This window comes from Schistocerca gregaria, chromosome 1, assembly GCF_023897955.1.
Source record: "Schistocerca gregaria isolate iqSchGreg1 chromosome 1, iqSchGreg1.2, whole genome shotgun sequence".
In the NCBI taxonomy this organism is placed as follows: domain Eukaryota; kingdom Metazoa; phylum Arthropoda; class Insecta; order Orthoptera; family Acrididae; genus Schistocerca; species Schistocerca gregaria.
Window position 1 is genome coordinate 226,911,149 of NC_064920.1, and position 27,780 is coordinate 226,938,928.

Consider the following 27,780-nt stretch of genomic DNA (forward strand, 5'->3'; position numbering starts at 1 on the left):
TCTAGATAAGATTTTCAAGGAATGCAAAGACTGACAGCTTGCTTTAAACGTTCAGCAAAAGTAAAATTTGACACTCCAGAAAATGCAGGAAACAGCAGATGACAGAATCAATAAGTCACAAACGGAGTCAGTTAACTGTTATAAAAACCTGAGTGTAAAAATTTGTGAAGATATCAAGTCACAGGTTAAGCAGGTGGCAGATTTCTGTTTATTGGTAAGGTACTTGGAAAATGCATTCGATCTACATATAAAGGAGGCTGCTCACAAAGCCATCCCTGAATATTGTTCCAGTGTTTCAGACCTATATGAAATAGGATTATCAGGGGACATGAAAGGTACACAAAGAATGACAGCGCGAATGTTCATAGCATGACGATTAGGTCATCGTCGACGGTTCGAATTTTTATTCCAGCCTCACAGCGAAGGTGCCGGAGAATCCTGCTTACTGCAATTGTTATCGAAGACAATGTTCCCTCACACATATGTCCTTCTGATTGTGTTCGTATGGAGCGTTCATAGTCTGCAATACACGAGTGCAAGTTTATTCATACTTTAATCAGAGTCCAGAAAAGGACCTTTCAGAGAATGGCGGATTGACTGCGTCTGACTGAAAATCATAGTTACATTTAACCATACTGTTTAGGTTCATACCAATCATTCGTTCTACTGGGTGTCATAGTGTGTCAGAGATTACTCTTTCGGTTTCACTTTTAAAAATCATGCCTAATATTGTTAACGAAAATTGGAAGTCTTCTCGCAGTGAGATAACATGAGATAACAGTTCTTCTGCAGATAGCTTCAGTGGAGTTAATCGCATCAATGGCGAAATGAAAGCGCTACTCCTATTGTTTTTTATACTTGTAAAAAGTAGCTGAACTGTGCTTCGGCTCGCGTTGTAGGTTTCCGCCCTCTCTTGGAGGCCAGACTGTAGCGTTTAGTTGGCTTTGTTGCGGCTGTTTCTCTTCTTGTCGTGTTGACTGGCGTCACTCCGTTTTGTAAGCATTGCCCGTCGGCTAGTGGCAGCAGCGGCGGCTATCGATATGTAGTAACTGTTGCCCTATCTTTGGGGCGACGTCCTTGTTTGTGGAGGCAGTGTGGATTCGGTTGGGGGACTCAGGAGGAGCCAGGTCCGCGCAGTGCCAGAACACGCCGGGACCGCTGGCGGTGCGCATGGACTGCCGGATCGAAGGCCTGTCGTCACGAGGGTGCACGACCTCTTCGTAAACCAGATGCTGCAAGCTTTAAGTTGAGTGCATTTCAGTCCAAGTAGAGAAACCTCCACCATTGTGATACCCCGCGATTCCCCAGTGACTTGGGTTCGTGTTGCTGCTCGTAGTGTCGCCAAGGCGAAGAGCAGCGAGTGGAATGCTTGGGAAAGACGGATCTGATTAGCTTTCCTCGCTTTCTTATTACTATTTACTGCGTTCGGCTTGTTACAGTTTGTTAAGTTCAACCAGTGGTATTTTTCCTGCATGGCCGCCGCTAAGGCCCCACTTACCTGCCCTGGGTGTTAGTGTATGTAACGACAGTGTACGTTTGAAACTTCCTGGCAGATTAAAACTGTGTGCCCGACAGAGACTCGAACTCGGGACCTTTGCCTTTCACGGGCAAGTGCTTTATCAACTGAGCCACCGAAGCACGACTCACGCCCGATACTCACAGCTTTACTTCTGCCAGTATATCGTCTCCTACCTTCCAAACTTTACAGACGCTCTTCTGCAAGGTTCGCAGAAGAGCTTCTGTAAAGTTTGGAAAATAGAAGACGAGATACTGGCAGAAGTAAAGCTGTGAGTACCAGGCATGAGTCGTGCTTCGGTAGCTCAGTTGGTAGAGCACTTGCCCGAGTTCTAGTCTCGGTCGGGCACACAGTTTTAATCTGCCAGGAAGTTTCATATCAGCGCACACTCTGCTGCAGAGTGAAAATCTCATTCTGGAATGTACGTTTCTTGCCTTGCCGCTGCTGTGCGGTAAGGCGTGTAGTTTTGACAGCTTTCTTGATTGTAGGATGGTTGGCGATTCTTCTACTCTTATGCTAGTGATTCCTTCCTCGTTCCGAGTGCTCTAAACACAATATTCTGGGGACGTAGTGCAGACCGCCGGTCCCGGCTTTGGCGTATTGTCCCATCGTTGCATTTGGTTTGTAGGACGTCAGGTAGCTTCAGAAAATTATCGTTAGTTATTCGTTAGTGTGCCACTAGTCTGAGTTACCATCTTGTGAAGCGAATGCAACTCTTGCCTGCCTGTCTCATCGCTCGCAAAAGTGTTTGTTCTCAGAGGTCGAGTTCTGGAGCACCGTCTATGACTGGTTTTATTATTGTATTACTTATTGTAATACCTTGTAATGCCTACATTAAAGGTTATGTGTGTCTAGTTAATATTCTGGTCGCCTTCTGGAATAAATCTATATAATTGCCGTTCTTGACTTGTAAGGCCTTCAGCCGTAATTGTGGTAATTTGCTTTAAAATTCTAATTTTGTATTGGTAATTTTAGCAGTAAGCCTTAAAACCCTATTTACTGCCATGTCTGGTGTCTGATGCCTCCTGCTGTGTTTGTGCCTACTTACGTGTAATATTTTAATGCTTGTAAGTTGCGTGCGGTAGCGTTCTCCCTTCCCACGCCCGGGTTCCCAGGTTCGATTCCCGGCGGGGTCAGGGATTTTCACTGCCTCGTGATGACTGGATGTTGTGTGCTCTCCTTAGGTTAGTTAGGTTTAAGTAGTTCTAAGTTCTAGGGGACTGATGACAATAGATGTTAAGTCGCATAGTGCTCAGAGCCATTTGAACCATTTTTGTTTGTAAATTGTAAATTGCAGCGCGTTCTTAAACATTCTTAATTTATTGCCATTCGTGACGCATAAGGACTTCAGCCGTGATCACAGTGGCTTGTTTTTAAAACATTTTGTGTTGTATCTGTATTTTATGGTGATTTGCTAAATTGTAACGCACTGAAAACACTATTATTTTACATAGTTGTTCATTGCTTCATTAACAACGTGTGTTTTTATTTATTGTTGAGTCTGGAATTACTGGTTTAAAATAAATGTGTATAACTGTAAAAGGCAACCAATAGTAACTGACTACAGCCCCGTTCACAATCGTAACTGAATCCTGCCTTCTCCTGACTACCAGGTTTCAGTAGCCTTTGGAATCATATGAAATAGCCCTGACGATCAAACTACCTTGATTCCTGCATCTAGTTTGATATGTATTGTATTATGGTGGTTAAATTAACGTGGGTTAATTAAATAATGCAAATTAAATAAAATATATTAATCCCTTTTTTAAAAGTAGATTGTAGATTCGTACTCTCCAAATCACATGCTACAGTTTGATGCAGGGAAAGGAAAGATAAACGCCGGACGGAATGGCCGAGCGGTTCTAGGCGCTACAGTCTGGAGCCGAGCGACCGCTACGGTCGCAGGTTCGAATCCTGCCTCGGGCATGGATGTGTGTGATGTCCTTAGGTTAGTTAGGTTTAAATAGTTCTAAGTTCTAGGTGACTGATGACCTGAGTAGTTAAGTCCCATAGTGCTCAGAGCCATTTGAACCATTTGAAAGATAAACTGGACATGGCAGAAAAAGTTGTCATGCATAATTTTTTTCCTGTACCGTGCTGCTCCCTGCCGAGATGCGGTCGCTGTAGTTCTTATATACACCATCACTGTTACAATTCAGTTTGACGGCATAAGCTTTTTGCGGTTTTTTTTCTTAAAAAGTTTTCTAGTTACTGGATGTCTGATAAAAGGTAAATCATTTATGTTATTCTTGTTACGTCAATTAAACGCTGAGTAATACTTTTTTACACACTAGTAATGTCGGTACAAGGCCTGTGGTTATAAATGTACCGTAGTCCTTTATTGTTTCTGTCGGTCTGATAGTGCCGACATGGCGTCCCATCGAGGAAGCTGGCCACACTACTCGTCAGGAAAACTGACAAAGATGTTTTCTTTCATATTTTACAAATAGTACTACAAATTCACTTCTAAATCCCTTCATACAAAAAGCTATCATCCGTCATGGTATCTCTTCGTGATGATTTTGAACTTAATAAAACTGAAAATAAGTTTTCTAAGAAAAAGATTCAAATGAAGAAGGCGATAAAAAGAATTATAAGAAGCTTATGGAGTATGTTCAGAAAAGAACAAGAACAAGGAATCCGTCATTATGCTTACGAAATTGAAAAAACTATTTTATAGATTTACAGCGAACGGTCTATGGAGATTGGCATTCAAACTGGAGGAATGGGAAAGTGAGCAATCTCGAGAAGTAGATAAAACTCGATGTATTTCAAAAGTCTTGAATGAGCATTTTCACTATAAATCATTTTATGGTGCCTACAGTGATATTAGATATCTTAGAATTTTTAGTCGATTTTGTGTGTGTGTGTGTGTGTGTGTGTAACATGTATGTTTTTATTCGAGCTTCAAATGAAAAATAAACAAACATTACATAAATTTGCTTTCGTCCTTACCTGTAAAGAATCTTTAAAGTACGTGCAGACTACAAAGTAACCCGTGGGCTTGCACCTTTGCTCTAACCAACAATTTCAAAAATATAAGTGTATCAACTGGATTGGCGATCTATAAATGTATGCTGACGGAGCAGCGAAGCAATTTTACATGTGAAAAATATACTTTATGTAGGACCTTAACTTACCGTGAAGATCGAGATCTAAGATCAACTGTAACTGCACCTGGATGACAGACAGACAGACACTTCGTTAAATTAATAGACGGCGTAAGCGTACTTTATTTATTTGTCAAACGACAACGTCATGAGACACATGCACGTCTCAAAATAAATTCTCGGTAAGTGCATTTGTATCATGTAGGCGACAGCAGGTGGGTAGTTGGCACACGTCGACACAGCTCGCTCAGTACTCTTCGAGCTCCACTGGCGTCGAAATGAGTGTGACGGATTCGTGGGGAGAGAACACCAACAGGCCGGGATCGGCTGGCCCACTGCAAGAGAAGCAGAAGTGAAGTGCAGTTTAGGCAAATTTTTCTTTCACAATCTGTCAACCACAAGCTCCTGAGGCACATGGGAATGGAGGTATCTAGGATGGACATGTAGCTCAAGGTTATGAGACAGATGTATCTCTTAGAAATAATGTATTTTAGTCTATAGTCGTAATGTTTTATTTTGCTCGCTGGCGACCAGTTTCTGTTCACAGTATCATCCTCAGGCAATAACATGCTTGGCATTCGGCACGCTCGCTACCCAAGTAGGTGTGTCAAATGTTTGACACTTCCGATTGTAAACTAAAACGTATTACTCCTAAAGTGCATTGGTCGCTGTTCCAGCCGACAATATCTCAAGAATATTATGTATCTAGTCTCTATGATTAGCATAAATCTAGGATTTTAGTAGCAATGAAACAATTCAATCGCGTACTTGGGCATGTTATGTCACACGGTAAAAGCGTCTTCATTTACTTAACTGTTATTCAAATTGTCTCTCACGTAACATTGGACAACACATCATAACCTAATCGGAAGCAAATAAATGACAACAATAACAAAATGAAAACAACATTTACTTAGTAATTGTAGAATAAAAATAACAGTTAGAACGTTAATAACAATTGTAAATACAGAGCTTACGAATTTACATCTTTCACCAGTTTAGTTATAATTGTAATGGAAGTGAAGCGCAAGCATGTAACCAACGAGCATAAAGCATGAAGAAATCTGGACAGGGCCATCACACGGCAATGGGTGTCACATGAATGATGGTAGTGATGATGACAAATCTTAATAATGGGCCTACTAGTAGGCCGCTCCTCAACTGTTTCCTGGAGTATTTTGAATAAATAATAACCTTAATCAAGGCGGTGGGATCATGTAAATAAACCAGCAACGTCTTTACACAATTAGTTTTTCCACTTTTCAATGCATTTTGGGGTCTAAAACACTCACATATGAATAACATTGCCTACTATTTCAACGAAGTACATTCCTGCAACACGGTTAGGTGAATTCATAATATTCCTTTAGGCAACGGAAAAACTTAGAGTTGAAAATCTGTGGTCTGTCGCTAATAGCCGTCAGTTTTGTCTAGTAATAGTTGCTAAAACACATTTTGCCAAAACAGAAGCAGCCTACGACTCCGTTAAAGACAAAACTTGAATTCAAAAACCTTGAACTTAAGTAGGTACTGAAAACATTTTAGAATGTCTTAGAAGTGGCATTTTATGGAGTATATATAATACCCAAATGGTACGGCTAAGCAGTAATTTTTTATATGAGATGTACAAGATTTACACAGTGTGATCACAAAATTGTATAAGTGCCATCATATAAGTACACTTTCACCAGTTGCACTTCAGTGAATACAAACTGTTAATTTTCAGTTTATTGCTCATAGACGTACCGTAATTCTAACATTAGATTTCGAGCTTTATCCTGCAATTAAAATATGTTGTCGTCTGTCTAAACCAAACTGCACTTTTTCTCCGGTTCTGACTGAGACAATGTAACGTATTATCTCTTCTGTTGAAGTGAATGTCTTCCATAAAGTATTTTGATCGAAACGTTTTATTATTGTCTGCACTCTTTTAACTAACCAAATATGTAGGTATGGCGCATTGTCTGATAGTAACGTCCCCAGACAACGACTCACTAGGAAAGCCGGCCCAAATGCCACTGCATTTTCAGGAGAGACCTCTTTCGCATCTTTGGTTAAGTCATACTGCTCTGGCCAGTATGACGTAAATATTACGACTCAACAAGGAGTGCGTAGATTCTGGGAAAAAAATCAATAAACTGTTATATTATCGGCAAGTGACTTATTTTGAGTGAAAAAGAGACCATTGCTCATCAGCAACGAAAACTACTCTCAAACACACTGCATAGATGCCAGTATACGGGAGTTGCAGCAGTTGTTAAGGAAATGGAGTAGCATATCCGAGACTTTTGTCTTCCTGGGAATGTTTTATTTCTCGCAAAGTAATTAGTAAATGACATGCAGAAAAGCGACTCTGAGATCATCATTAATGGAATGGGCTGGTTACTATTTTTAAATGTAATTTATGGCAGAACGATATCTGCTGTTTTTATTTAAAATAAAAGCCATAATCATTTAGTTTAATTACAGTTCTCAACCTGCCATAATTAATCCTATTATTGTTTATTGATTTTAAATGGCGCATAAAGGTACAGTGCTTTAATTAGTCTTTCTATTAGATAGTAGCGACACTTCTAAGCATGATTTGTAATTAATAAATTTAATTAAGATATATAATCTCCATAAACGGCAAAGTGTAATAATTTTTTTGCTTTAATTTTGAAAAATGATGACCTGTGAGGTAAGACCAGTGTGTCGATACTGAGATTTAATTTCGAAATTATGTGCTAATATCTATGTTTCATCTACAGTAAAGATACAGGTCTGTGAGACTACTTAATCGCATGTAGAAAATAATTCTGATTACATTCCTACAGCGCATTATAGAGAACAAAAAGACAACAGTTGCATTTCCAGTCAGGTAATCTATTGAGCTAGAACGAACGCAGGATCTGTCATGGCATGAGTAATTTATGTAAATTTCATGCTGAATGGCGAAAACTTTTTGACATTTCCAACAAACAGCTCTGGGCACATTGGCTATTAGTCAGTACCGACGACGTGTTCTGGTTCACTTCAAAACAGCACTGAATTCATATTTGTGAGTATTTGATGGGGAAAGATGTGAGCTTCGTTTACGAAGATTTTCGTCTAGCGGGTTGGGTGCTACCCTCCCGTGTACCCCTTTCACAAAGTTCTTTATTACGAGTATAATTATACAGCGCATCAGTACTGAAGGTGTCCCAGCACGAAAACAAACATTGCAACTTACAAATGGCATGAATTTCAACCTCACTGCAAAGGTGAATATTTGACTCAGTGACTCCATTTGTTTTCTACAGTTTGTAACAATAGAATATTTCGATTTCCTTTTTTTCAACATGTTGTTACAAAATGCTTCTGTCAACAGTTCAAGAGCTCCCAATTTATTAAGTTCGGTAAGTAATATTTTGGCAGTATTTGTCCTTTGAATTAATTACTGGCCGAAAAAGGTAATCTGAACTCAAAAATACACTCCTGGAAATGGAAAAAAGAACACATTGACACCGGTGTGTCAGACCCACCATACTTGCTCCGGACACTGCGAGAGGGCTGTACAAGCAATCATCACACGCACTGCACAGCGGACACACCAGGAACCGCGGTGTTGGCCGTCGAATGGCGCTAGCTGCGCAGCATTTGTGCACCGCCGCCGTCAGTGTCAGCCAGTTTGCCGTGGCATACGGAGCTCCATCGCAGTCTTTAACACTGGTAGCATGCCGCGACAGCGTGGACGTGAACCGTATGTGGAGTTGACGGACTTTGAGCGAGGGCATATAGTGGGCATGCGGGAGGCCGGGTGGACGTACCGCCGAATTGCTCAACACGGGGGGCTTGAGGTCTCCACAATACATCGATGTGGTCGCCAGTGGTCGGCGGAAGGTGCACGTGCCCGTCGACCTGGGACCAGACCGCAGCGACGCACGGATGCAAGCCAAGACCGTAGGATCCTACGCAGTGCCGTAGGGGACCGCACCGCCACTTCCCAGCAAATTAGGGACACTGTTGCTCTTGGGGTATCGGCGAGGACCATTCGCAACCGTCTCCATGAAGCTGGGCTACGGTCCCGCACACCGTTAGGCCGTCTTCCGCTCACGCCCCAACATCGTGCAGCCCGCCTCCAGTGGTGTCGCGACAGGCGTGTATGGAGGGACGAATGGAGACGTGTCGTCTTCAGCGATGAGAGTCGCTTCTGCCTTGGTGCCAATGATGGTCGTATGCGTGTTTGGCGCCGTGCAGGTGAGCGCCACAATCAGGACTGCATACGACCGAGGCACACAGGGCCAACACCCGGCTTCATGGTGTGGGGAGCGATCTCCTACACTGGCCGTACACTTCTGGTGATCGTCGAGGGGACACTGAATAGTGCACGGTACATCCAAACCGTCATCGAACCCATCGTTCTACCATTCCTAGACCGGCAAGGGAACTTGCTGTTCCAACAGGACAATGCACGTCCGCATGTATCCCGTGCCACCCAACGTGCTCTAGAAGGTGTAAGTCAACTACCCTGGCCAGCAAGATCTCCGGATCTGTCCCCCATTGAGCATGTTTGGGACTCGATGAAGCGTCGTCTCACGCGGTCTGCACGTCCAGCACGAACGCTGGTCCAACTGAGGCGCCAGGTGGAAATGGCATGGCAAGCCGTTCCACAGGACTACATCCAGCATCTCTACGATCGTTTCCATGGGAGAATAGCAGCCAGCATTGCTGCGAAAGGTGGATATACACTGTACTAGTGCCGACATTGTGCATGCTCTGTTGCCTATGTCTATGTGCCTGTGGTTCTGTCAGTGTGATCATGTGATGGATCTGACCCCAGGAATGTGTCAATAAAGTTTCCCCTTCCTGGGACAATGAATTCACGGTGTTCTTATTTCAATTTCCAGGAGTGTATAATTGTACATGTAATTTGCGAGTTCTTTATTTCTCGATTCAATTTTCTGCCATTTTATTTTAAGTTAGAAGCGATAATTTTTGCTGGCAAAATCAATCAGTCTCCAGAGTTCATTGTCACAGTAGAGCGTGTGTCTGTGTGAATGTGTTTGTGTGTGTGTGTGTGTGTGTGTGTGTGTGTGTGTGTGTGTGTGTTTTGTCACGCCATCTTATAAGAAAATGTTCTTCTATAAATCTTCAAATATGCAGCTACCCAACAACTAGGTAGCGAACGTATACACTGATCACCCCGAACATTATGACTACTGCCCTACTGTAGAATCAGTGAGCGTCTCGTCCATGTGTAGAATGGAGAAGGCTTGTAATCTATCTGAGTTTCACCGAGGGCAGATTTTGATGGCCCGGAAGCTCGGCACGAGCACTTCGCAAACTGCACGACTTGTCAGGTGTTCGAGGGGTGTTGTGGTGAGCGCTTCAACACGTAGAGAAACCAGAATCAAACCACGTTCAGAAATCGTGGTGTTGGACGACCACCCTCATTACAGATGTCGGATGTCGTAAGCTGGAAATACTTGTAAAACAGGACAGGCGGCGTACTGTGGCGGAACTAACATAAGACTTTAATGCTGGGCAGAGTGCAAGTGTGTCTGAACACACAGTGCACGGAACTCTCCTAACGATGGCCTCCGTTGCCGACAACCCTTGCATGTCCCAGTGTTAACACCACGACATCGGCAACTATGACTGAATTGGGCACGTGACCATCGGCACTGGACGTTGGTGTAATTGGAGAATGTTCCATAGTCTCATGAATCCCTATATCTTCTTCATCATGTCGATGGGACAGCACGAATCCGTCGTCTTCCAGGATAACAACTCCTTGACACTTGTAGGGCTGGAAGCAACATGAGACTAGCGATAAACTCAACATATTAATTGCTGATCACTAACTAGTTGAACTGAAGGAACTGTCGTTGCTTGGAAGTAAGGCACGAGGGACGAAGCTGGAAGGATATAAAAAGTCTAGGAGTACAGGAATGGAGAGCACTCCTTGTGCAAAAAACTCTACTAGTATCAAGCATTGGGTTTAATTTGGGGAAGAAATTCCCGAGAACTCGGTTTTGGAGCACAATATTGTACGGTAACGAACCATGCGTGGACTGCGGAAAGGTCAGAAAAGAGGATAATTGACGCGTTTCAGAAGTGTGGTGATTTCATTGTTAGAGACATAACATTTGTGCAATTTTCATTGGAGTCTTAATATGAAAATTTAAAAAAAAACATATAAACTGAATGTGGCCCTATTTTGCAACGAAGGTTTGAAATCTGTGTTGTTTTGCCACCATACAAAGGAACAGGTAGTGTTAAAGGCGTAACCAAACTTTCACCTTTCATGAAACGACCCTTGGTGCTACAGCAGTATGCTGAATATTATGTAGCCTGATAAGAATCGTAGTACAAAAGAACAAGATCAGGATGAGGGGCAGAATGGTAGGACATGAGTTAAGACATCAAGGAATAACTTCGGTGGTACTAGAGTGAGCTGCAGTGGCTAAACACTATAGGTGGAAACAGAAATTGGATAACAAAATCCAAGAAGTAACTGAGGATGTAGGGCGCAGGTACTATTCTGAGATCAACGGGCTGGCACAGGGAAAGAATTCATAGAGGGGTGCATGAAACCAGTCAGAAAACTGTGAGAGAAAAAAGAAAAACAAATAAAAAGTGTTGAGAGGAACTGGTACAGCCTCAACTGGGAGGTTTGACTGTGATTCTCCGCGGACGCGCTGCAGTCTCGACTCTAAAGAGGCAATCTATCGTCACTTATAAGAGAACCCGACCATGAGTACTCGAACACTGGCTGTGCCAAGGGCTCCTGTAGACCACACAGGTCGGCACTCATTGTCTCCAGCGTGTCCGTACCGTGAAGATCGCGAAGTGATCCGATCTTCACCCTTATTTTGCATTGAAACGTAGGGCTGGGATGCATCTGTATCCCCGGAACCGTACTAGTTTTGAAGGCGTTCCGGGACGGCCCTAAAGATTTTATACAACTGTACGGGAAACCCATACCTTTTATTGTGTCTGGAGATGTTCGATTGATTGGTAACAATAGATTTTAATAACTCTTAGTTAAAATTTACTAAATGAAAAATGGTGCATAGAGAGTTTCCTTCGTTTAATACTAGAAAAACAGTGGCAAGCCCGCCAAGACAGTCTTCTTAACACGTATTTTCCACCTTTCCTCAGAACAATGAGAAGCCGTTGACAATCGATGATCGCATTCACAGCGCCACCCCGCCCCGCCATCGTTCAACTTGTCTTTAACGGACTGTGTGAGTCCAGAAAAATAATCCGATTTGACCCTAATATCTGTGGTTTCCGAAGGTGATGCAAGGCGTGAGCAAGCGTTAAATATCACAACATGGGTTCTCATATGTCTCGCACCGATGGGGGCGCAAAATGTGCCTAATTATTTATCAGTGTACAATGTCAACCATTTAGCACTTTACGCATTCTGAGCCGTGTGTCGCTCATGTTCGTGTCATATGTTGTGTAAGATATTGTTTTACCGTACGGCCACCCGTAATTTTATTTTTCAATTACTGGTGCCACTGAATTGCATGCCCGTGAGTGGCAGCAGCAGCGTGTATCGATATTTTCCCTGCTGTATTATCTGTGGTGGACGGTTGTTACTTCCCATTCGTGATGTGTCACGTGGAGAGATCGGACCTGGCTCCGTTGGAGTTGGAACGCGGCAGAAGTGCAGTCGGTATGTAGCAGCAGTCGGGGACGGAGCGCCAGGGAGGCGCGGACGACCAGTACTCGCCGACACAGGATGAACTGTCCAATGGGGCACCGGAATCGACCGTTGGTCGGTCGTTCAGTTGATCGCCTCTTTGGGCGAAGTGTGTTTGGTCTTTTGACCGTTTCTGGGCCTCGTCGATGGGTCATCTTGCTGGACATGGCTCGGTTCCTTCTTGTGCGGAGACGCCGTGGCCAATGGGAAAGAGTTACCTCTGCACGATTCTGTCCGAGGCTGTGCGCCCGGATCGCCGTCTCTCCCAGTTCCCGACGGACAGAGGAAGCACATGGTTTGAGTGCCAAGACCTTGGTTGGTTGTTGGTCGGTCGTCTGGTCAGACGACGTGTGTTTCACCGCCGACCGTCTTTCGGGTTTGTGTGTGTGATTTGTTCTAGTTGTTCATCAGTGATTCGTTTTACGAGTGTTCGAGTTTCTTGTGGCAGTGTTTCGCGCAACACTGTGTACCCTATGTCAGTTCGACTGAGCAATGCTTTAAATGCTGTAATGCTGTCTGCGTTCTGCAGCAGCCAGTTGGTCGACTGCGACAGAGCAGTGAGTGAGTGTTTTCTTACCGTGTTGATGCTGACCGCCACTGCGTGTATTTGCACAGCCGTTGCGCTGTTCATGTATGTCAGTAGTTATTGTGCCGTGGTTTATTAACTCACCAATATTTGAAGACTAGTGTTACTGGTCTCTTCGCCTCGCTGGCATTTTGGTTGTAGTGTTTTTGGTCTGGTGACCGAAATCAGGTAGTTGGTTGGTTCGTCGGCTGTCTGTCGGTTGGGTTGCCTTCCGATTTAAACACTGTTGGTCAGGCTGTCTGTCTCGCCTGAACGGGCGTTAGTGTTACAATTCCAAGCGGACCCTTGGAAACTTCTGAGCGCCGTTCCGTGTCTGTTACGTAGTAACTTCCCTGTTTCAGTTTTAGTTATTTGGTTGGTGTGAGGCCTTCAGCCGAGTTTTTATATATCCTGAATTAATGTTCCTGTCTTGCCCTTTAGACATAAGCTTGTTATTCTTTAAATGGGGCTTTCAGCTGAATTTTACATCAAATCTTTTAAGACCTTAAACCTTTAAATTATTGTGGTGATGTGTGGCCTTAAGCCGAGTATTAATATGTCTTAAATTAAAGTCCTTGTCTTGCCCTTAAGTCATGAGATTGTTATTCTTTATTTATATGCAATGATTTAAGATAAGGACTTCTGCCTTTTGATTGAGACTCCTCTTCTTGCTTAATATGCGACCTGCAGCCTAGTTCCATTAAAATTAAATTGCTAAGGCCTTCAGCCGATTAGATTGAAGATTTAGAAAATATTCTTGAGTGAAACCTCCAGAAGATGCTTGTATTTCAGTTTTGTTTAGGCCTTGTGCCTTAGATTTTGAATGTGACCTTCAGCCGATCTAAACTTAATCAAAGAAGATCGATTAAAGTTTTGTAATATTGTGTGTTGATAAATAAAGATCGCATGTTGAGTGCAACTGAAAGGAACACATTTTGCCCCCTTTCCACAACCTAATCCGCTATGTCCTGCTAGCCAGGCACTTCACATTCATTTTTCAAATCCACTGTAATTAAAAATAATTTTTTGCAGCGCTAAACAGGTGTATGATCAGCAAGTGCACATAATCTGGCTTCCGATGCTGTATGTGTGCAGTATTGTAATTTGCTCCATAAATCTGACCGTCGCCACTGTATTAATATTTTCCGAATGGGTAGCAAACACACGATTTTGACGTTTTAAAAGCCACCTTATAAATCACAAGGAAGGACTAGCTTCAGAATCATATGTCCCACCCATCTCGGGTTCCGACTTTGTACCAATGCCTTGGGTTGTACACCAAACCTCTCTGCGGAGCTTCATGCAGTAAGGTCATGTGTGAACCGTCCGTCAAATGGGGACGTTAAGCTTAGCGGTGCCCTTGTTGCTGTTATAGAGGCGTTGGAGCTGTACCTCGCCCGGTTCATCGGGCCACCCCACCCCTTCTCTCATCGTCATACAGCACAAACACGACACCCACCCACTGCAGTGACCCAAACTCAAGAGACACACTCAAGAGAACACTCACGCAACTCGAGGAAAGATGCCATTGTAGGCAGAGAGAAAGAAAGATGAAAAGGTACTTGAACCTGCTCCTCAGGGTATCCTCGCAATAGATATTTTCATTTCTGTTACATGATAGACAGCAACGCCCCAGAGCATTGATATTTTTGAGACCAGTCCGTCGGATGGGTATATTAAGCTTACATCACAGAGGAGATTCACACCTTAATGAAATTTCAGAAGCAAAGGACATAAACAATTCTGTAATCCTAATCATTGCCTGCTCTCGCATACGTAATACTCCATATTCCGTCCATGACAGTCACATGTATCCTTGTTGTGTGGCAGTTATCGTAATCATTAGCGTACCTTGTCTCTAACGTAACTGATTATTTTTTTTTTTTTTTTAGTTTAAGCTCTTCCCAGCATGTAAACAGTGAGGTGTTGGACTCACCCAGGCTGTCGAATGCTGGATACGCTGGCGGCGCTGATGACAAAGGACCTCTGAGACAGGCCGAGCATTTCGTAGAGGTCCACGACGTCTGGCCGGTCGCCCACGTTCACGGCAACCACCACCTCGGTGCCGTCATCTGCAGTCCTGCCAACAGTACACAACCACGACACTATCAAGTAGGTGCTGTTTTCTAGGTAATACAGTATTGACTATAGACTCATTGTACTGAACACGTATAGTAGAAAAGAAAGGTTTTTTGTGAAGGAACGACTCATTGTGAATTTATCCGGCAACTGAGTTAATAAATAGAGGGTAGCGAACGAATAATTGACACATTTAATACGGTCATAACACTATTACTTCTGAAATGAAAATTTTCAAATTTTGCACACAGGTAGCTGGTCCATGGAAATGTATTTCACTTCATCAAGTGTACAACATATGCTCCATTCCAGCGGACAACTTCGAGAAAGCGACTACACATATTCCTTACAACTTTGCGGCACAAGTCTTCATTTATCTCGTTGCGCAATTGAAATAGACCGTGACTGAATAGACCTTCCGACAATTTCTCTTTTTCTCATGCGTAGTTTTTTCATGGAAATGACCGTTTATCGGTTTTTTTCTGCCACAGAATCGAATATGTTGTTTCTTTACGGTTCCATTAACGTGGAAATAAACTTAGTCCCATGAAATGGTTCAAATGGCTCTAAGCACTATGGCACCTAACACTGGAGACCATCAGTCCCCTAGACTTAGAACTACTTAAACCTAACTAACCTAAGGACACCACAGAGATCCATACCCGAGGCAGGATTCGAACCTGCGACCCTAGCAGCATCGCCGTTCCGGACTGAAGCGCCTAGAACCACTCGGCCACATCGGCCAGCAGAATTATTTCATCTTTTCCTTCTGTCCATAATGAATACTTCAGTCTTATTTGTTTGTTGCGCCCAGTCAGCCTCTATGTCACAGTAATTTTGTAAGGGAATAGCCTGAGATCAGTCTGCAAAATTCTTTGTACAGAACCACGATATATCTCTAGTGCCCTTGCTGCCCGCCGGGACTACTTGTTTGGACTTCGTTGAATGGGACCAGCAGCGTTGCAACGCTTTCCGGAGAACGAACAGTCGGTGCCCGGTGTCGTTCCACTGGCAACAAATTGCTTTATTCATGTAATTTTCTCGGTGACTGGAGAATTGTCTCTCTTGATGGAGCCCAACAAATGTAGAGTAACACCATAAATCTTCTTTGCTTTCCTGTGGTACTTTTCAATTCAGCATAAAGGAGAACTGCCGCCACACGATGTTGAACAGATATACGTCAATGCCAAGCTGTGACGAAACGCTAAATTCGAAATAAGGGGCTGGCGATGTTGCAGCAACATGACCTCTGACTTTTACGTGAAATGAAACATGTAGAAGCGAAACTGAAGTGAAATATACAAGGGCTATTCGGGAAGTAAGGAACGATAGGTCGTGGAATGGAATTATTCAATTCCTTCGTTATAGAAGACAGCTGCCATTGCTTTTCGACAATTTTCTTCTCTGGACTGCAGCTCGTTGTCTGTGTCAAAATATTGTCTTCATAGCCAGCGGTTCATTTGAGCAGAGAAGCACCTAAGGGATAGCCAACTAAGGGCTGTATTGTGGGTGATCAAACACTTCCCATCTAAAACGTTGCACAAGCATCTTCACTGCCTCTGCGGAGTACGGCCGACAATTGTCGTGTACAGCGAACCGCATGACAGTTATGTTGTGTGGATTGCATAGCTTCAGGCGAAATCTTTCGCCAGGCCTTCATACTTGGTGGGAGACGCTAATTTCTAGCCGTCTTTACGTTCTCACTGTGAGCTCAGAACTGAAAAGATCGACATGATGCGATCGACAGGCGTACTAGACACAGTGCCCAACGCATCTGTGCAAAGCTTCATCAGATTTTCACTGTATTTTCCATTTCGCGACCGATCGTTCCTTACTTTCCAAATGGTTCAAATGGCTCTGAGCACTATGGCACTTAAAATCTGAGGTCATGAGTCCCCTAGAACTTAGAACTACTTAAACCAAACTAACCTAAGGACATCACATACATCCATGCCCAAGGCAGGATTTGAACCTGCGACAGTAGCGGTCTCGCGGTTCTGGACTGAAACGCCTAGAACCGCTAGGCCACCAGCGGCCGGCAACTTTCCAAATAACCCTCGTAGTAGAGGTACGATTTTTATTCAGTGTTGAAGTATGTCAGTTATTCGTGCGCCACCATATACGTAAATATAAACTGAATCTGGACTGTTTATTATTATGATATGATGTAAGTACCATTCATCATTCGAGTCCACACATCAATACGTTCACTTTCTGATGAGGATGTGGAACAATTATAAAGGGAGTTAAAAACACTAATTTATGAAGGAATATTAGATGATGATGATGGGAGATCATGTCATGTCTGGTTTTCAACTAGATGTATTAAGTTCTTGCGTTGTATGGCGTAAAATACCTTCAGCAATACAAAACGTATCTACCTACGAGGGTTGGAACTTTAATAGTGGCTACTATTTATTTACAACTCATACAAAGTAGATACGTGTCTCAAAGTTTAACTGTCCTTCAGAGTAGTCACCAGCATTGTGTATAACCCGTTGCCAGTGATGTAGAAGTCGTAGGATACTCTTAGCGGTGCCAGTTGTGTTCACAGTTGGAGCGACGCGGTCTATTGCACGACGAATTGTGGCAGTTACGAAGCGAATGCCGTGAAGTGTTTCCTTCAGTTTAGAAAACGAGTTGAACTCACGAGCGTTTAAGTCAGTGGACTGCAGTAGGTGGTATAGCACTTAGCAGCCCCATCAGTCAAACAAATCAGTAACAGTTTGCACTGTACGTGCTTGAGCATTGTCCTGCAAAATGATGGTCAGGTCCTGCAGAAAGTGTCAGAACTTCTGTCTCTATGCTGTTCATTTTTGGAACAAAAAATGGTTCAAATGGCTTTGAGCACTATGGGACTTAACATCTGAGGTCATCACTTCCCTAGAACTTAGAACTACTTAAACCTAACTAACGTAAGAACATCACACATCCATGTCCGAGGCAGGATTCGAACCTGCGACCGTAGCAGTCGAGTGGTTCCATAGTGAAGCGCCTAGAACCGCTCGGCCACTGAGGCCGGCATTTTTGGAACACAACCTACGACCATCTTAGAGACAGTAGTGATGACGCTTTCTGCAGAACCTGACTATCATTTTGCAGGACAATGCCCAAGCACGTATAGTGCAAGCTGCTATGCTTTGTTTGACTGATGGGGCTGCTAAGTGCTGTATCACCTATTTCACTCCCCTGACTTCAGCCCTCGTGGGTTCAACTCGGTTTCTAAACTGAAGGAAACACTTCATGGCATTCGCTTCAGAACTGCTACAAATTCATCAGGCAATAGACCGCGCCGCTCGAACTGTCAACACAACTGCAACTACTAAGAGTATCTTAAGACTTCCACATCACTGACAACGTGTCATACACAATGCTGGTGACTACTTTGAATGTCAGTTAAACTTTGAAACACATATCTACTTTGTTAAGAGCTGTAAATAAATAGTAGCCACTATTAAAGTTCCAACCCTCGTAGGTAGATACGTTTTGTACTGCTGAAGGTATTTCACACCATACAACGCAAGAACTTAATAGATCTAGTTGAAAACGAGACATGACAAACAATGTAATTTAACTAAAATAACATATAATGGCAATATGAAAAAGAAAAATGTCCAAATTAAGCGACCGCTACGGTCGCAGGTTCGAAACCTGCCTCGGGTATGGATGTGTTAGGTTAGTTAGGTTCGAAGAGGCTGATGACCTCAGATGTTGAGTCCCATAGTGCTGAGAGCCATTTGAACCATTTTGTATAAATTAAGAAGTATTCATAGTTGCAGGTGACGAATTTTTTTATTTAATGCAGTTGAACACACCTGGCTGGACACACAAAAACAAAGTAAAACAAACGGAAAAGTACGGTTAGAAATCTAAGTGTCCGTTAGGATGGCCTAATGGAAAGGCGTTGAGATGCGTTAAAAGACATGAAGTAACAACATTGATACGAATAGCTGAAGACCATAATGTTTGGAAAAGTCGTGAGGCTGCCTTCATCGAATAGTTGGTGTGAAATGATTGATGATAATGACAAAATGGTTCAAATGGCTCTGAGCACTATGGGACTTAACCTCTGAGGTCATCAGTCCCCTAGAAGGTAGAACTACTTAAACCTAACTAACCTAAGGACATCACACACATCCATGCCCGAGGCAGTATTCGAACATGCGACGTAGCGATCGCGCGGTTCCAGACTGAAACGCCTAGAACCGCTTGGCCACAACGGCCGGCAATGAAGATGATGTTGATAGTTACTGAACGGATGGCCTTTAGATTGCGCTGAAGCCAAACGCTTTAAATCGAGATTCGGGTCACGATGGTGATGCTGGTAGTGGTGGTGAGCTTGGTGGTGGTGGGGGTGGTGGTGGTACGAATGCTGAGAGTAATGACCGTGTTGGTGATGGTGAGGAATATACTAATGACGTTGATAAGACAGTGATGATGGTTTTGCTGAGTCTTGTGATAATGATGTTCACTATGGTGGCCTGTGCTAGCCATGACTGGAGACTGAGCTGTCTGGGTACCTGGAGAAAGCGATGACTTGGGCGGAACTGTTGACGGCCGTCACTCCAGTCTGCACAGCTGGTTCCTCTCTAAGCGCCACCAGCTGGCGGTAGGTCTTGAGGTGGCTCCTGCCAGCCTCCTCCTGAGCTTCAGCGTTGAGGGTGACGTAGTTCTCGTTCACTGGTAGCCAGGTCTCGTTAGCCGTGCTGAAGCCCGCATTCGTGCTGTTGTCCCATTGGAAGGGAGTCCTCTCAGGGTCTCTGGAATTGCCGAGTGTGACACCGTCCCAGCACCCTGCAGGGTCTGTAGCAATTTCACACGTCATGTTGTAGTTGTCCTCCATTCCGATCTCCTCTCCGTTGTAGGTGACGGCGGTTCCGGGCAGCAGCGTCACCAGCATGTTCATCCCGTCCACCAGGTCTGGGCTGAAGCGGCTGGCCACGCGGTGCTGGTCGTGGTTGCCGATCTGCAGAGGAAAGCAGTAATACAACTCTCGTAAATACTGTTGGATGATAAAAGTCATGGGGTAGTGATATGCAAATATACAGATGGCTGTAGTACCGTTTTTTTTTTTTTTTAGTCATCAGTCTACTGAGTGATTTGAAGCGGCCCGCCACGAATTCCTTTCCTGTGGTAACCTCTTCATCTCAGAGTAGCACTTGCAACCTACGTCCTCAATTATTTGCTTGACGTATTCCAATCTCTGTCTTCCTCTACAATTTTTGCCCTCTACAGCCCCCTCTAGTACCATGGAAGTCATTCCCTCATGTCTTAGCAGATGTCCTATCATCCTGTCCCTTCTCCTTATCAGTGTTTTCCACATATTCCTTTCCTCTCCGATTCTGCGTAGAACCTTCTCATTCCTTACCTTATCAGCCCACCTAATTTTCAACATTCGTCTATAGCACCAAGTCTCAAATGCTTCGATTCTCTTCTGTTCCGGTTTTCCCACAGGCCATGTTTCACTACCATACAATGCTGTACTCCAGACGTACATCCTCAGAAATTTCTTCCTCAAGTTAAGGCCGGCATTTGATATTAGTAGACTTCTCTTGGCCAGAAATGCCTTTTTTGCCACAGCGAGTCTGCTTTTGATATCCTCCTTGCTCCGTCCGTCATTGGTTATTTTACTGCCTAGGTAGCAGAATTCCTTAACTTCATTGACTTCGTGACCATCAATCCTGATGTTAAGTTTCTCGTTGTTCTCATTTCTACTACTTCTCATTACCTTCGTCTTTCTCCGATTTACTCTCAAACCATACTGTGTACTCATTAGACTGTTCATTCCGTTCAGCAGATCATTTAATTCTTCTTCACTTTCACTCAGGATAGCAATGTCATCAGCGAATCGTATCACTGATATCCTTTCACCTTGTATTTTAATTCCACTCCTGAACCTTTCTTTTATTTCCATCATTGCTTCCTCGATGTACAGATTGAAGAGTAGGGGCGAAAGGCTACAGCCTTGTATTACACCCTTCTTAATACGAGCACTTCGTTCTTGATCGTCCACTCTTATTATTCCCTTTTGGTTGTTGTACATATTGTATATGACCCGTCTCTCCCTATAGCTTACACCTACTTTTTTCAGAATCTCGAACAGCTTGCACCATTTTATATTGTCGAACGCTTTTTCCAGCTCCACGAATCCTATGAACGTGCCTTGATTTTTCTTTAGCCTTGCTTCCATTATTAGCCGTAACGTCAGAATTGCCTCTCTCGTGCCTTTACTTTTCCTAAAGCCAAACTGATCGTCACCTAGCGCATTCTCAATTTTCTTTTCCATTCTTCTGTATATTATTCTCGTAAGCAGCTTCGATGCATGAGCTGTTAAGTTGATTGTGCGATAATTCTCGCACTTGTCAGCTCTTGCCGTCTTCGGAATTGTGTGGATGATGCTTTTCCGAAAGTCAGATTGTATGTCGCCAGACTCATATATTCTACTCACCAACGTGAATAGTCGTTTTGTTGCCACTTCCCCTAATGATTTTAGAAATTCTGATGGAATGTTATCTATATCTTCTGCCTTATTTGACCGTAAGTTCTCCAAAGCTCTTTTAAATTCCGAAGTACCGCGTACAAAACGTGTAAAACGGCAGTGCGTTGGCGGAGCTATCATTTATTCATAGGTGATTCATGTGGAATCAGAAACTCGGACTGGATTTAAATCTACCATTCCCTTTCTAAGGAACCATCCCCGAATTTGGGTGGAGCGATGTTGGGAAATCACAGGAGACATAAATCAGGATGGTCAGATGCGCTATGAACCGTCCTACTCCAGACTGGGTGTTCAATGTGCTAAATACTGCACCAATTCGCTCAGTCTTGGATGTAAAAATAAATGAAACATATTCAGATGCATTAAAATGGTCTGGGCATTACAAACTTCTTTTGCTTTGCAGTGTTAACGTTACTTTTAAAATAACACAAAACATGATTTTATCAGTTTCTGCAAAGATACTTTTCAAGAGTAGAAGAAGTCGTTCTTCAGAAAGTTCTGTAATTTATTCTTAAACTGCACCGTATTATCTACAATGTATCAAATATGCTCTGGCAGATTTTTAAATGCTTGTGTCACTTCTTTCTGCACCACTGTTATCCCTCTGAAACGTTTGTAAAGGTAGTTTTGGTGATGGTGCTCTATTCATGAGATTCACTATTCTTTGAGACGCGAAAATCGTTTTAACGACTAAAGACATTAATCAATATATCTGCTGTCAAATAGTTATCAGAGTACTTAGCTTTCTTAAGAGGTATCTGTGGGATATCGTAACTTTAGAAATTTTCTTATATATGTTCTGAAAGTGTTTGTAGTCTGCTAGCCTTCTATGCTGAGTTATCCCAAGGAATGACTCCGTAACTCAGTGGTAAATGGAAATCTTCAGAATATTTTAGTTCCTTTGTTTTTAATTAAACTACACCAATAAATTGTTGAGTTAAAATTGTGATTTATGAGGAACTTAGAAAACTTAACACATTCTATTTCCTGTAGACAATTTTTACAACTCGTGGAGTCTTACAAGAAGCAGTTAACTGGGTGTACTGAGTATTGTCAAAGTTTATTGGTAATCAGTTTGATTTTAACCATCTTTTGACATTTTGAAATAATACGTTAGTTCCTTCTTATGTAAACTGCCACCAGGTATTATTCCTTTGTTTCATCATCGAAAAGGGTACCATTCTGATCTTCTGATTCTGCAAAGTAGAGATAATTTAATAGTATCACAAACAATAGGGGTCGCAAACCAGAAGCCTCCAATACACCAGTTCTGGTTCCTTCAAAATCTTAGTGGAGCTGCTACGTGATTGATGTAGAACTAGTATAGTTTAATTTCTGTCATCAAGATGAAAAGCATGTATGTGCCACTCTACAGGGTGCGTCACTAAGTAACGCCACCAAGAATAACTCCGAAAGTATAATAGGAGCTGTAAAGTTTGTGGGACAAAAGTTGCATGGGACAACGGGGGCCATAATATGACGTTGGGTTTTTGTTGCAACTTAGTTTTTTTTTTAATTGGATGCTATATTCTGGTACCTATTTTCTGATAGCGACTGTCCAGACGAATCCAAGGATGTGTAACAGTGAGGTCTTTGAATGTCAGCGAAGGTCACAAAGGTGGCATGAACGTCCATTCACAGAAGGTGTTCGAACTGATGACCATTGGTATCAACGCAGTGCTGTAATCTTCTTATCATGGATTGAGTGGTATTCCTTATAGCGTCAGCACTTGTCGAAGCACATGCTCTGATTGATTATTCTCTCTCACATCTTCAGGTCCAGTTGGAACGTCTTAATAAACAATGTCCTTTTCGAATCCCCACAAGAAAACATCCAGAGGCATCAAGTCTGGCGAACGAGCCGACCACGACACATCTCCTCGGCGATCAATCCAATGATTTGGCAATTGTCTCTGCATCTCATTTCTAGCCATCAGCTAAAAAGTGTTGTATTACGAAACCGTCGAATGGTGTACACATCAATACCACGTTAGATGGATACGCCGTATTCGGCGAATATTTACTATTTTGCACGATTTACGAGAGAATTGTGAAAGCATGTGCTTCGATACGTGTCGAAGTAATAAGGAATACCACTCAATCCATGATAAGAAGATTGCAGCACTGCATTGATACCATCACTTCGAACACCTTCTGCAAATGGACGCTCATGTCACTTTTTTGACCTTCGTTGACCTTCAAAGACCTTACTGTTACACATCCTTCAGTCCGGAACCGCGCTGCTGTTTCGGTCGCAGGTTCGAATCCTGCCTCGGGCATTGATGTGCGTGATGCCCTTAGGTTAGTTGGGTTTAAGTAGTTCTAAGTCTAGGGGACTGATAACCTCAGATGTTCTCATAGTTCTTAGAGCCATCTGAACCATTTGTTACACATCACTAGATTCGTCTCGATAGCCGCTATCAGAAAATAAGTACCAAACTATAGCATGTCATTCAGAAAAGCAAAGTTGACCTTCACATCCCTGACAAGACCGCACCTATCAGCAAAAAACAAACGTCATATTATAGACCTCGATGTCCCATGCAACACTTTTCAGATACTGTATATTTTCGGAGTAATTGTAGGTGGCAATAGTTAGTGACTCACAACGTATAACATCTAAAAACTTGCATCAATATGTTATTGCTCACACAAATAAAATATTTGCCTTCCTATGATAATAATTTCTGATTTATTGATTCCATAAGAGACAGTCAAATGAAAACGAGATAGAGGGAAGAAGAGTGGTTAAACTGTTTATTATTTCAAAAGTACCTGCCATAACTTCGAATACATTTACCCAGGCGTGCTCTATGTCGTCCAAACAAAACGATGGCCACAAATGTCTTTCTTTAGCACTCCAAGGGCATCGAAATCATATGGGAGAGATATGGACTGTATGGAGGGTATGCAAGGACTTCCCAGCGTAATTTCTGCAGCGTAGGGAAAATAACGTTGGCAACATCTGGTTACACTGCAGCAGACTGATGCCGTCTTTCAACATTCCTGGGCGTTTGAACTTGATGGCACACTTCAGTTAACGCACAGCCGTACGTGAACTCTTTACAAAAACTTAAAATGGCCATGATGTCCAAACGCACACGAATGTTGACGGACTTCGTCATTCTGTTGGAGGATAATACTCGCCCACATGTTGCCAACGTTGTTTCGATTACGTTGCAAAACTCTGCTGGGTTCCCCTTACACAAACTCCCCATCATTCCCAATACGATTTCCATATTTTTCGAGCCCTGCAATGGTCATCGATTTGCTTTGGACGAAGAGGTGCACCGAAACACTTTAGGATGAATGCACTGACCGTCTTTTCTCACACTGGGAAAAATATATTAACAGAGATGGCGATTCCGTTTGAAAAAAATAATAGCTTTCATATGACTGCTATGACTGCCCCTTATAGCATATCATCCGTTAAGCTAAGTATAGGCTGTCCAGTTTATTGTCTTCTTTGAAGTAAAAGCTGTTTACTGCTGACCATGGTTTACCGTAGAAATTGTTCACAAAGGGTGCTGGACATGTTATTATTCATTTTTAAAATAGTGACAATAATGTGTTTCACCAGTGTATTATCAACCCCCCCCCCCCCTCCTGGAACCATGGACCTTGCCGTTGGTGGGGAGGCTTGCGTGCCTCAGCGATACAGATAGCCATACCGTAGGTACAACCACAACGGAGGGCAGGTAGGTCAGAAAATTTAAAAAGGGAAATGGATAGGTTGAAGTTAGATATAGTGGAAATTACTGAAGTTCGGTGGCAGGAGGAACAAGACTTCTGGTCAGGTGACTACAGGGTTATAAACACAAAATCAAATAGGGGTGATGCAGGACTATGTTTAATAATGAATAGGAAAATAGGAATGCGGGTAAGCTACTACAAACAGCATAGTGAACGCATTATTGTGGCCAAGATAGGCACGAAGCCCACGCCTACTACAGTAGTACAAGTTTATATGCCAACTAGCTCTGCAGATGACGAAGAAATTGAAGAAATGTATGATGAAATAAAAGAAATTAATCAGATAGTGAAGGGAGACGAAAATTTAATAGTCATGGGTGACTGGAATTCGAGTGTAGGAAAAGGGAGAGAAGGAAACGTAGTAGCTGAATATAGATTGGGGCTAAGAAATGAAAGAGGAAGCCGCCTGGTAGAATTTTGCACAGAGCACAACTTAATCATAGCTAACACTTGGTTCAAGAATGATAAAAGAAGGTTGTATACATGGAAGAACCCTGGAGATACTAAAAGGTATCAGATAGATTATATAATGGTAAGACAGAGATTTAGGAACCAGGTTTTAAATTGTAAGACATTTCCAGGGGTAGATGTGGACTCTGACACAATTTATTGGTTATGACCTGTAGATTAAAACTGAAGAAACTGCAAAAAGGTGGGAATTTAAGGAGATGGGACCTGGATAAACTGAAAGAACCAGAGGTTGTACAGAGTTTCAGGGAGAGCATAAGGGAACAATTGACAGGAATGGGGGAAAGAAATACAGTAGAAGAAGAATGGGTAGCTTTGAGGGACGAAGTATTGAAGGCAGCAGAGGAACAAATAGGTAAAAAGACGAGGGCTAGTAGAAACCCTTGGGTAACAGAAGAAATATTGAATTTAATTGATGAAAGGAGAAAATATAAAAATGAAGTGAATGAAGCAGACAAAAAGGAATACAAACGTCTTAAAAATGAGATCGACAGGAAGTGCAAAATGGCTAAGCAGGGATGGCTAGAGGACAAATGTAAGGATGTAGAGGCTTATCTCACTAGGGGTAAGATAGATACTGCCTACAGGAAAATTAAAGAGACCTTTGGAGAAAAGAGAACCACTTGTATGAATATAAAGAGCTCAGATGGAAATCCAGTTATAACTAAAGAAGGAAAAGCGGAAAGGTGGAAGGATTATATAGAGGGTCTATACAGGGGCAATGTTCTTGAGGACAATATTATGGAAATGGAAGAGGATGTAGATGAAGATGAAGTGGGAGATACGATACTGCGTGAAGAGTTTGACAGAGCACTGAAAGACCTGAGTCGAAAAAAGGCCCCCGGAGTAGACAACATTCCATTGGAACTACTGATAGCCTTGGGAGAGCCAGTCCTGACAAAACTCTACCATCTCGAGAGCAAGATGTATGAGACAGACGAAATACACTCAGACTTCAAGAAGAATATAATAATTCCAATCTCAAAGAAAGCAGGTGTTGACAGATGTGAAAATTACCGAACAATCAGTTTAAGAAGCCACAGCTGCAAAATACTAACACGAATTCTATACAGACGAATGGAAAAACTAGTAGAAGCCGACCTCGGGGAAGATCAGTTTGGATTCCGTAGAAATGTTGGAACACGTGAGGCAATACTGACCTTACGACTTGACTTAGAAGAAAGATTAAGGAAAGGCAAACCTACGTTTCTAGCATTTGTAGACTTAGAGAAAGCTTTTGACAATGTTGACTGGAATACTCTCTTTCAAATTCTAAAGGTGGCAGGGGTAAAATACTGGGAGCGAAAGGCTATTTACAATTTGTACAGAAAGCAGATGGGAGTTATAAGAATCGAGGGACATGAAAGGGAAGCAGTGGTTGGGAAGGGAGTAAGACAGTGTTGTAGCCTCTCCCCAATGTTATTCAATCTGCATATTGAGCAAGCAGTAAAGGAAACAAAAGAAAAATTCGGAGTAGGTATTAAAATCCATGGAGAAGAAATAAAAACTTTGAGGTTAGCCGATGACATTGTAATTCTGTCAGAGACAGCAAAGGACTTGGAAGAGCAGTTGAATGGAATGGACAGTGTCTTGAAAGGAGGATATAAGATGAACATCAACAAAAGCAAAACGAGGATAATGGAATGCAGTCGAAATAAGTCGTGTGATGCTGAGGGAATTAGATTAGGAAATGAGACACTTAAAGTAGTAAAGGTGTTTTGCTATTTGGGGAGCAAAATAACTGATGATGGTCGAAGTAGAGAGGATATAAAATGTAGACTGGCAATGACAAGGAAAGCATTTCTGAAGAAGAGAAATTTGTTAACATCGAATATAGATTTATGTATCAGGAAGTCGTTTCTGAAAGTATTTGTTTGGAGTGTAGCCATGTATGGAAGTGAAACATGGACGATAACTAGTTTGGACAAGAAGAGAATAGAAGCTTTCAAAATGTGGTGCTACAGAAGAATACTGAAGATAAGGTGGATAGATCACGTAACTAATGAGGAGGTATTGAATAGGATTGGGGAGAAGAGAAGTTTGTGGCACAACTTGACTAGAAGAAGGGATCGGTTGGTAGGACATGTTTTGAGGCATCAAGGGATCACAAATTTA

General features: G+C 42.6%; 1 protein-coding gene across 1 annotated transcript in view; it reads right to left on the minus strand.

Annotated features, from left to right (window-relative positions):
- Nucleotides 1–4,720: 4,720 nt before the first annotated feature.
- LOC126340263 (uncharacterized) overlaps nucleotides 4,721–27,780 on the minus strand; it is a 175,253-nt gene continuing 152,193 nt past the window's right edge. Inside the window, exons 16-18 of the mRNA XM_050001682.1 lie at nucleotides 19,466–19,911; nucleotides 14,803–14,946; nucleotides 4,721–4,961 (exon numbers count right to left, since the gene is read on the minus strand). Coding sequence (XP_049857639.1) covers nucleotides 4,874–4,961; nucleotides 14,803–14,946; nucleotides 19,466–19,911 — 678 coding nt within the window. The 3' untranslated portion in view covers nucleotides 4,721–4,873. The remainder of the gene's footprint in view (nucleotides 4,962–14,802; nucleotides 14,947–19,465; nucleotides 19,912–27,780) is intronic.